This window comes from Trichomycterus rosablanca, chromosome 13 (genome assembly GCF_030014385.1).
Source record: "Trichomycterus rosablanca isolate fTriRos1 chromosome 13, fTriRos1.hap1, whole genome shotgun sequence".
Classification (NCBI taxonomy): Eukaryota; Metazoa; Chordata; class Actinopteri; order Siluriformes; family Trichomycteridae; genus Trichomycterus; species Trichomycterus rosablanca.
The window spans coordinates 16,690,703-16,702,841 of NC_086000.1; the positions used below are offsets into that span (position 1 = coordinate 16,690,703).

General features: G+C 38.8%; 1 protein-coding gene across 1 annotated transcript in view; it reads right to left on the minus strand.

Annotated features, from left to right (window-relative positions):
- crim1 (cysteine rich transmembrane BMP regulator 1 (chordin-like)) overlaps positions 1–12,139 on the minus strand; it is a 149,652-nt gene that overhangs the window by 13,923 nt on the left and 123,590 nt on the right. Inside the window, exons 9-10 of the mRNA XM_063006926.1 lie at positions 9,117–9,273; positions 1,909–2,030 (exon numbers count right to left, since the gene is read on the minus strand). Of these exons, the coding sequence (XP_062862996.1) occupies positions 1,909–2,030; positions 9,117–9,273 (279 nt within the window). The remainder of the gene's footprint in view (positions 1–1,908; positions 2,031–9,116; positions 9,274–12,139) is intronic.

Consider the following 12,139-nt stretch of genomic DNA (forward strand, 5'->3'; position numbering starts at 1 on the left):
TACAGTGGCAATGGCCAGTCACGCACAAATCAATACTACAGAGACAACTCACCTTGATTAGAAGCCTACTGTCAAGATATTGGGTGGAAATAGTTTTATATAGTGTGTGTGTGTGTGTATATGTAGTGGTTTTTATTAAGTCAACCCTAGCTTGGCAGTATTCATGAATATTACATGCAATTCATTATTTAGGGCACATTAAATGTGAACTCAAACGCAGGAATAAAGAGGAGGACAGGGCACATATGACCTTTCTGCACAACAGGTGAGTCTGTAAATAGAAAATACCCTCAGCAATGGCTCTGACTGCAGCACCTTCACCAATCAAAGCTATTACATGTCAATAAAAGTGCACAGGGTTACCCAAGGTCACTGGTGTGCTGTGCTCTAGATAACAGCGAGTGTACATTACGAGGTTTTCCTAATGCCCGTTTTATTGGATTCTTATAAGCCTACATAAATCTTTAAGGAGTGATTTGGAATCTGAACCCGAGAGCATGCACTCTGCAATCTGTGTTATACTGCCCCCTCCATAATTACTTGCACCCCTTGCAAGTAAAAAAGGTATAAGAAAATCGTTTGGTGAATTAGCTTAATCTCTGACTGAAAAGTACCCAACCTTTAAAGAAACTCAACTCAAGAAACCCAAGCAGTAATCCATGACTTCATGTTTCACTGGGGTATATGTATAAGTTGACACAGAGGTCAAATTCTCTCTGTCTTCAAAATGGGAAGAAAACATAACTAATATAAGGTAGAAGTGAGTTGAACTTCATAAATCTACATACGTCTACAGTTAAGGCCGTAATTAAAAAGTTAAAAAGTCAAACTAACCCTGTGACAAACTTGCCTGGGCAAGGGAAGCATTTGGGCAAATTTGTTTTGCCCACAGGCTCAGTGAGTAGGATTGTAATCTTACCACAACATAAGTGCTTATAGTTTGCTAAACACTGCTGGGGCTTTGACTGGAACCGGGTTCCATGGTCAGATAAAATGAAAATTAAGCTTTTTTGGCAACAAACACTGAAGTTCTGACCAGACTGATGCCCACTTTTAAGTTGGTGGAGGGTCTTAAATGCTGTAGGGCTGTTTTTTTTTTTTTTTTCCTTCTCTCAGAAGGCCCTGGGAATCTTATTGCAGTACATGACCGAGACAAAGTTTGCTTTAACATGCCCTGGTGTTCAATGGTGCCAAGAAACTAAAAGTAGGTAGACACTGGATATTCCATATGGATTTTGATCCATTTTTTATTACACAAATTTTTACTCAACCCAAAATGCGAGCTTCTGCCATGGCAATCTCAGTCCCCTGATCTAAACCTACTAGAAAACCTGTAGGGTAAGCTAACGAGTAGAGTGCATAAGAGATGACCTAGGACCCTGGACAATCTGAAGAGATGATGTCTCTCATTCTCTGCTTAGTATTTTCCAACGTGGTATTTTTTGTTCATGAAATAAATTTACTTCAGTTAAAAGTCTGATTCTTCTCTGTATGAAAAAGCTTATTTGCCAAAAGCTGAAGGGTTATTATCTTTATCTTTAATAGTGGTGCCAATAATTATAAAGGGCACTGTATGCCATACAGTTTAATACAAATGTGTGATTTATACAGAAAAAGCAAACGCAACCTGCAGAGTAGAAAGCTCCTGGCTTTACCATGCTAATGCAGATTTTTATTAACAATATCTTTGCTGTTACCACATTTTAAATATAAAGCCCTCTTAAGCTGTGAGAATGATTTGGGTAAATACAGTCCAAAATAAACACAGAATATTTGAGATTTTTGTATTGTAGTTACTAAGCTGGCTAACCCCATAATTACTAGTGTGCAGGTCTGGTATGTTTGTTTAAACCAAGAAATTAATTATTATTTAGTTTCACTTCCAAAACGGCATTCACACAAGCTTACCTCTGCATTGACAAATCAGGCAGCCTAGCTTATCCTGCTGGAAGCCCAGTGGACAGGATTTGTCACATGGCAGTTCAGGGCATCTCTTACAGCGACAGGTATCACAGCCATGCTTGTTTTTACTGATGAAGAAACAGAGACCATTACATTAGCTAGACTACAACAATTTGTATCACTATAAACACTTATTTTGTACCAACTGCTTTATTTCCACCTTTTTCTTAATTTATACTGTGTTCTAATTATAAAGGTTGAATTAGAGGCAAAATATCAGCTACAATTATCCATGATATCGCTTCACATTTTTGGTGATTTGTATGGGATTCATTTGCAAAACCAATTTCTTTACCACTTAAAACTTTTTGTACCATAATGATATCAGAAGGGTGTTGATGATTTCTGTATGACTGTACATGTATGGTGAGTAGTGCTGGCTGAAATAGAAACTACATAATTACATATTTCATTATATACATTTTTATATATTTATACATAATTTAATATTTAATGTAGAAGTGACTAATTTACAGAAACCTTCAAAACTAAACTTCAATTTTTTTGGCTGGTTGCCATGTTTGGTGCGATTCAGCGATGAGCTATTCCACTACAGTGTCGTCTGATTAAGATAGTGCCCAATGAAGTACAGTAGACCCTTGACTTACGAATTTAATTGGTTCCGAGGGGCTGTTCTTAAGTCAAAATGTCCGTTAGTTAAACTTATATTTCCCCATAAGAAATAATGTAAATATAATTAATCCGTGCCAGACCTCCCACACCACCCCCTTACCTAATCTTTCTAATGTCTTAAATGGTCTTTTTTTGTTATAAATACAAGTATATTTTCCTTAAATCTTAAATTATAGAATAGACATTCCTGTAATAAACAATAATAAACAACAATACACAGTAGTAGTGTACATAAACACACATCACATTTCAGTACAGTACATGTGCTGTACCATTCACCATAATACATTTCCTTCTTTTTTTATAAAATGTATCTACAAGAAACAATAACTCTCATATTTCTCTATTATTTCCTTCTTTATTTCAACAGTATTATATTTTGTAGGTGTAATTGCACGAAAGAAAGAGTACTTTACTCAGCGGACTTCTTTCTTCTCTCTCACTCACTGTCCCCTCTGTCTGATACACAGTGACAGCTACTGGCAGGAGTAATTATACAACAACAAATAGTAATAGATTCCTTTTCTCACCACTACGCTTTCTCTGCACCAGTTTAATATAGAATTTTTACAAATATAAAGAAAGCACCGAAAAAACACCGTCCGAATGTTCGCTCACTGTATATATATATATATATATATATATATATATATATATATATATATATATATATATATATATATATATATATATACAGAGGTTGGACAAAATAACTGAAACACCTGGTTTTAGACCACAATAATTTATTAGTATGGTGTAGGGCCTCCTTTTGCGGCCAATACAGCGTCAATTCGTCTTGGAAATGACATATACAAGTCCTGCAAAGTGGTCAGAGGGATTTTAAGCCATTCTTCTTGCAGGATAGTGGCCAGGTCACTACGTGATGCTGGTGGAGGAAAACGTTTCCTGACTCGCTTCTCCAAAACACCCCAAAGTGGCTCAATAATATTTAGATCTGGTGACTGTGCAGGCCATGGGAGATGTTCAACTTCACTTTCATGTTCATCAAACCAATCTTTCACCAGTCTTGCTGTGTGTATTGGTGCATTGTCATCCTGATACACGGCACCGCCATTGGATGCACATGGTCCTCCAGAATGGTTCGCTAGTCCTTGGCAGTGACGCGCCCATCTAGCACAAGTATTGGGCCAAGGGAATGCCATGATATGGCAGCCCAAACCATCACTGATCCACCCCCATGCTTCACTCTGGGCATGCAACTGTCTTGGTCACAGATGCGCCAGCAAGACGTGCACCAACAATTTGTCCTCTTTTGAACTCTGGTATGTCACCCATAATGTTGTGTGCATTGCAATATTTTGAGCAAAACTGTGCTCTTACCCTGCTAATTGAACCTTCACACTCTGCTCTTACTGGTGCAATGTGCAATTAATGAAGATTGGCCACCAGACTGGTCCAATTTAGCCATGAAACCTACCACACTAAAATGACAGGTGTTTCAGTTATTTTGTCCAATCCCTGTATATGTATATATATATATATAGAACGAGAGACGCGGTTGGAGTCAACTTGTTCGTGAAGTCACATGTTTTGCGAATTTCGGTTTGTAATCCGAAATTTGTTTGTACGTTAAGTTGAAAAAGATCGCTCGTAACCCAAAATGTTCGAATGGTAAACTGTTCGTAACCCAAGGGTCCACTGTATGTGGTAGTGTCGGGCAAGCTACCCTTAAAAAAAGTTAGCTATGTTATATATTCGTTTTTTTGTCTAATGAATGGCAATGCAATCAGCTCGATTCATTCACATCACATACAATTCCTAACAAAAAAGCACATACTGTATACATTCTGCACACAAGCATTTAGATAAACCAGATATAGGAAAAAAAGAACAATTATTATTTCGATTTTCATGTTTGGAGAAAAATGGTTGTGCATTTGATCATGAGGCTGTTTTTTCTGCAACTGCTCATGAGACACTAGATGTGATCGAAGAAATAAAATTAATGTAGTGATGTACAGTGACACATGAGAGGGGAATTTATTACCAGACAAGAAACTACACTTGAAAAGAAAATATATGTTTTATCAAGATAACCCCAAACAGCCTGCATGACCTTGCCTGACATGAACACTATTAAAAATTGATCCTTAAATCCTCAGGGAATTCACGACTGAACCACAAAGCGGCATAAAGCATTTTTCTTAAAGCTGTAATTGCCAGGGGATTTTCCACATAAAGTACTAGTTATTAAATTATTGTCTTATAACTTGTCCTTCACTTTCGTTGAGCATAGAAAAAGAAAAAAAAACTAATCTTTGGTCATATATACCCTGATCAGCCATATCATTAAAACCACCTCCTTGTTTCTACACTGTGTCCATTTTATCAGCTCCACTTACCATATAGAAGCACTTTGTAGTTCTACAATTACTGACTGTAGTCCATCTGTTTCTCTACATGCTTTTTTAGCCTGCTTTCACCCTGTTCTTTAACAGTCAGGACCCCCACAGGACCACTACAGAGCAAATATTATTTACATGGAGGACCATTCTCAGCACTGCAGTGACAATGACATGGTGGTGGTGTGTTAGTGTGTGTTGTGCTGGTATGCTCAGACACAGCAGCACTGCTAGAGTTTTAAAATATCGTGTCCACTCCCTGTCCAATCTATTAGACACTCCTACCTAGTTGGTCCACCTTGTAGATGTAAAGTCAGAGACGATCACTCATCTATTGCTGCTGTTTGAGTTGGTCATCTTTTAGACCTTCATCAGTGGACACAGGGAGCTGTTGGCTGGATATTTTTGGTTGGTGGACTATTCTCAGTCCAGCAGTGACTGTGAGGTGTTTAAAACTCCAGCAGCGCTGCTGTGTCTTATCCACTCATACCAGCACAACACACTAACACACCACCACCATGTCAGTGTCACTGCAGTGCTGAGAATGATCCACCACCCAAATAATACCTGCTCTGTGGTGGTCCTGTGGGGGTCCTGACCATTGAAGAATGGCATGTATATACGTATATAAAAATAAATAAGTGGCTAGGGCTGCATTTTTATGTCTCCATTTTATTGGTGCCAAGCCATTTGTACATTTTAGAAAAATGAACTATGTAATGTTTATCAAGCTAATGGTTTACAAGCTACTTGATTTCAGAGGTTATGGCACTAAAACTAGTTACTGAAAAATGTAGATAACTGCCCAGGATTTCTTTGGTGTTTTCTTTTGTCATGGCATTCTTGTGGCCCCTATAAAAACTACTAGCAAACCTACATGGGCATGGGGTGGTGACAGCAGTTAAATATGCCAAGAAGGCGATCAGTGCAGAGTAGATTGGGTTCTGAGTGCTAATAAGCTAGTATAACCTTTAGGTGGACATTGTCATTGCTTATGTATATACTGATGCATTCATATTGTGCATGCGTAACACGGCAGGTGTTGCAGACGAAGCTCAATGTCATAAGTTAGCACAGGACGGTGAAACACACAAAGAAAGAAAAGGAGGAGGCTAGGACCTTATCATGCAGACATGTCAGCAGATGGCACATTAAAAATGACTCGCCAAAGGGACGTTTGAAACATTTTCCCCTTCCTAGCACCTTTTTTTTTTAAAGCACACTTACTTAGCCATGGGTCTATTGGTCAAACCCCCCCCCCCCCCCCCCCCCCACCCCCCCGGACTCACACATACAAACCATTTATCTGCTCATTCTTCTTCTTATCGTATGAATAATAGGGAGGAAAAGCAGGCATATGCAATGTGCATTTGTTTGGGTGATAAGTAGCTATCAGGTGTGATTTGGCCGCCGCAGAATATCAATAGCTGCAGGAACGGGCAAGACGGCATGTCTCTTCATGCATTATTTACACCTGGCTCTGTGCAGGCTGGAACAAGTGCTGTCACTTTGAGCAAGCATAAATAGATATCTAAAATTAGAATCTAAGATCTGAGCGCTCCGGCTCGCAAACGACAATAAAATTGACAGAGTGCTGATGACACTCTCATGACCAAAGAAGCCATGTTACAATACGACACAGATGAGAAACTCATTGTGTGGGGGGTTTTATAGAGCAAACGTGCTCCTACTGTGATCCCCGGTCTAGCAGCAGTTCTTAATCCATCATAGTAAAAACATGACACTATCATGATCTATTACAAACATAAAGCTGATCTGAGGTGCTTTACTTTCTTTACCTTAACTATCTCAAGGATACAATAAGCATTTAAGTCTGGCACTGATTCCATCCCAAATAATGACTGCTTAAATAGATTGTGCATATGATCATAAAATGACTGAGTTACTGTATGTGTGTAGGTGTAAAAGCCTCCTGGTTAAATAGTAAATTCAGAACATTTGAAGGAACCTAATTTAGAACTGACACTGGTATAAAATGTGTTCCACTGGGTTGAAGCAGACAATTTACATAAATTAAGAGGATATTACAATATATCTTCATTCTGGCCTTGAGTATTTTGAATTAAATAATAGTATTTTGTTAAAAATAGTCTTAATGTATGAAAATGGTATTCCTCTCCATTATGTTAACATGATAAAACTATTCATAAGTCCTAGTACCTGCCTGACCCTCATATTCATTTAGATTTGCAATGGACATATTGATGAATTGCAGTGTGGGAACTGGAATGGGATTTTTTAAAGATGTTTTTGTTGGTTTTACACACTGGTACATCATAATTTGGCATAAACCAGGTTTTTTTTCAAGTGACCCATATTTTGTTCATGATTTCTTTTGTGACCCAGGCAACACACACAACACATCTTATTCTGTCTGGTCTCACTGTGATTTACAATATGTAACAAAGCCACTACAAGGGAGCGTTTATTCGATTATTATCATTTTTCTCTGCAACCCATTTTTTCGACTTCGCAACCGCATAAACAGCATGCATCCATGGACACAACCTGGCTTGTCTAGAATAGGTAATGATTTCTTAGCGCACACTGGAACCATGAATCCCAATGGAGCTTTATTTTAATCCCACACCCTGTCCAGGTCTTCTTGTTAACAATGGATTTTTTTACTGCCACAATTTACAACTTATGAATTAATCCAGCATATTAATGCACCATCTCAAAAGCACATCTAACTGGTTCCATGAACCATGACAATGAGTTTAGTGGAGTTCAGTTGTGTCTCTAAGTACCTGATCCAGATCCAACATAAAGCACATTTGGAATAGTATGGAGGAATGTAAAGCTGACAACATTTAATGCCAAGTTCACACTACACGACTTTCAAAGTCGTCAGGTCGCTGTACTGTTCACACTACACAACTGGATCTCTTGTAGTCGGGAGTCTTTCAAGTCGGTGTGGCTTTCACACTACACGACTGATCGGCAATAGGGGGTTTCACACTACATGATCTGTCTCCAAATGCAATCGCAGGCGAGCTTCTCTGGTCTTCCAAACTACGTTTTGTCACGAAGGTTTAATGATACAACGTCCAAAAATGCACGTCAACAAGTAGCGAACGATCAAAGTTTGTGCGCTGATGTGCAGTGTAAATCAAGGAGAAAAAATAAATGAATCTGAGTGGATTTGGCTACATGAACAGCATGGATTGTTCTATAGTGAGTTGGAGGTTAATAAATCTTTTTGCAATGCAATGTTGGTGTTACGTTTTGTAGAGAACAATGTCAGAAATACTGTATAAAACTTGTGTGTGTGCAGATGTATTCTGATATAAACTATATTACGCCCCTGTCCCATCTTTTTAATCTTCTCCCCTGCGTTTCCCCTCACCGTATCTTGCACCGTATCAAACAAACCACCGTTTCAAAAAATGCCATAACACACATTAACATACAGTATATCCACGCACTAATTTGATCACTAGTCAAAATGTACTTTATTAACTTGTAATATTAGTAATAACCTGGTCTAATTCTAAATGTCTAAATCACCACATGAACCACAACATGGATAAAAATGAATCTTTTCACTTTTCCGCTGTGTAAGTGTGTACGCTTACTCGTTAACCTGCTGTCAGAGCAGAATGTTCTTTCAGCACTTCTAAATTGCCCTGCCATAATTGATACAGGCGTGCCCTGGTACGCTAGACTGGTGCTGGGTTTATTCGCAGCAGCGTACGAACAAGCTGTCACAGAGATTATGCTTTTAGTTCCACTATTTCAGGCCATTCTTTACCTGGACCTGCACTAATCTGACCCAAGTTTAATTGGCTGTCAGTCATGTACCTGCACAAGTCTGGTTTAAACGAGGTGCCTGAACTACAAATGAGCAGTTTTTCAGTCAAACACCAAGCTGAGCATGCAGGGAAGAAAAATCACACAAATGCACTTTAACTGATGCTGATGGCAGCTGCAACCTACGCTCAAAATGAGCTCAAAAATGGGCTCCTGAATGAAACTGTTCTAATAGAAAGTAGGGAAGAGATTGAAATGTCTCCAAGATGAGGCTATGGAAATTGAACAGGCGATGGTGACAGCCGACGAGGGAAACAAGATGTAGGAAAAAAGTGTTTTGGGGACAAAGAAAGCAATCACCGAATGCTAAGCACTAGCACTTACACAAAGCCGAAAGGGCAGTGTTTGGCGCAGGCCACTGGTTTGCACTTCTTGTGGCGATGTCGGCACTGACATGAGGCGCAGCCGTTGGCATCCGTCTGAAAACCGCTCGGGCACTTCAGAGTGCAGCCGGAGATCACAGCACTGCATTGTTCCTCTCCTAGAAACAAGAACATGTTAAGATTTTTTTCTTCTTTCAATATTTGATTAGACGAATAAGAAATTCCTATTTAAAAGAGCTGAACAGTACAAATCAATAAAGCATAGAGTGTGAAATTAGCAAAGTGAAAGTTGCCAGTCAGTCAATATTTGTATAACTATGCAGTAACATATCCAAATATTGTTTTCTAGTAGTTTTCTGAAGTGTTTAAATTCAGTATTAAAGTACTACATTTCTTAGTAAATAAAAGTATTCTTATTAGGGATGTCCCGATCACGTTTTTTTGTTCCCAATCCCGATCTTTAATTTTGATCCAGATCCGATACCGAGTCTCAAACCGATACTTGTATTTTCTAGATATTGTCTAGATAAGAACTAGATAACACTGTTTACACAGTGCACACTTCAAGTACATTACAGTTATTCAAATTAATCCAATGTACATGTTTAACAACTGAATAGCTCTGCAGTGCTGTAGGAAAAAATTGCCTGCATCCAAGCTATTGTTTAATGTTCTTTTATTTTTACAAAATAAAAGTAAACAAACTTAGTGCAGCATTGTAGTAGTAAAACTAGAACACTCAAAATAAATTGAAGGTTCTTTTTGAGGAAAATCAGCATCTCTGTCGTGTTAGCGGACAGCCGGTTCCTCTTTTCATCATATAATAATAAACTCGATGTATTCGGCTGATTTTTAAAAAATTTTTTAGGTGCCGTATCAGATTGGTAGTAATTGTAGATCGTTTGGTTAAATGATATCTGGTTTGTTTCTTATGAGCCACCGTTCTTGTATGCATGTTGTAACTGTAACAAACTTTTCTGTGGTTGTATTGTGACAATGGTTTGATGGACGTTTCTACGCGAAGTGAGTGTGTTTTGACCCTTTGGGGCTTCCATAGTGCATGGAATAGCGTGCTTGGCTAACGCGATGACTCTAGCTGTCCGCTATTCGGTACCGTAACAGAAGAAGTTAATAGTGTTACGCTCCCGACAATTTGTGAATATACCGTGTATTTATGTCTTTATTAAGCGAGTGCATCACTACGACGCTCGGTTACATAACTAAGCCAATCAGAGAGCTTGATACTGAGATGTCGTTCAGTCTTGTAACACATAAACTTGTAAAAGCTGTATGTTATGGTCCTGAAGTTTTCATCCTCAGATTAAAAGTTATTGTTTTGTAAACCGGAGTTATCCTCGACTCACACACCATATAAACAGTAAAATTCTACAGTAATGAACGCAGCTCTGCTCCCACCGCCTCGTGAAACGATTGCATTGCAGACATTACACCGCTGTTGGACTTGTTTCACTTTACAATTTAAAGTATTTCCACACAGCGGACATGCTGACGTAAAACAAAGGATCGGGCTTAGGATCGGCCTTAGTAAAGCCGATACCGATCAGTTAAAAAATGCCTTGATCGGCCCCGATTCCGATCTTTGAGATCGGATCGGGACATCCGTAATTCTTATCAAAAATGTGTAGTTTTTGTTTCGGCTGCTCCCGTTTTTAGAAGTTTCCATGGCGAATCTGGTCCACATACAAGTCTTGGTCCCGCATTGAGAGCCCACTGACATGTGCACCACTCAATGGCCAGGCTGTCCTGCCTACCTAGCCAATTGCACCACCTGACCGTCCTATTCCTCTTAACAACAAAGCACCCTTTTCCTTTTGACAATAAGTCTGCTTATGCACATCAAATAAGAAATGTAGTTTGGATGTAGGATTATTAGGCTCCATCAGTCATTTCGGTTGAAAACCACTAATTCCACTAATTAAACTATCTTGGCATTTAAAATGCATCTGTTAGCTGTCATTGGACAGAGAAATGCACCTGAAGGCAGCACTGCCTGCATTTAATTACACACACTAGCTCAAATATGCCCCAGATAGGCTGGTTTTGCATACTGAATAGAGGAGTCAAAAATACCATCCCTTCTACCCAGAGAGCAGGACCATACAGCCGCCGGCCACAAATAGCTTGAGGGGAAAAGCCTTGAACCTGTGACCTCTAAACAATAGGGAGAATGCTTCTGTGCATTTCTATGCTTTTCTGCTCTGCCACTCAAACACATCACAGATTTCTACAGTTTATTGCAATGTGCCGTACCAAAAGGAAAAGAGCTGCACAAATAATAAAGCAGAGCTGTGGGTACACCAGACCAAATGTATTCTACTTGTTGTTCAGCAGTCAAGAAAATAAGAAGCTAAATTCTTGAATTGTGAATAATTGTTCCTCCCCGCTGTTGCTTTGTCATAACTGAACGTGTAGAGAACTTTGCACCATAGATTTAGCTTAGTTAGATAGCCTGTTTGGCAAATATAGTCAAGCCTGACCTGAATAGAATGCAAAAATTAAAATGTTAGCTTCCTATCTTAAAGCAACTACAGTACAAAAGTAACAATTATGAAATTTTAGCTGACGATTAATAACGAACGCACATGCATGGGAAGCAAACAAACCAATTAAGTGCAAGTCTACATTTAAATGTTATTGGTGTAATTTGCTGTCTTCATTACAAGCATAGCTGTAAAAAAAAAGAAATGATACCATAGCAATACTGGTTTACATGCTGGACACGTCAGAGTTATTCTCTGGAAGGACGCTCCCTCTGATGGGGCTTAATTGCATTTGTGGCAGTGTTATTACCTAAAGTTGTCATAGATGTGCTTACACACTCTGCAGCAGTTAAACGATTAATGATTGTTTTCCTGTTCATGCCTCAGACAAAAAATGTGCTTGTTAGATTTAAAAACAAAGTAAGCTGCAGTTGCTTAAGCCTAAGGGTGGAGATTTAGCACAAATTTTATGGTGTGTACGCGTGCATGTGTATATTTGTCATGCTAACTGTGTGGCTTTATC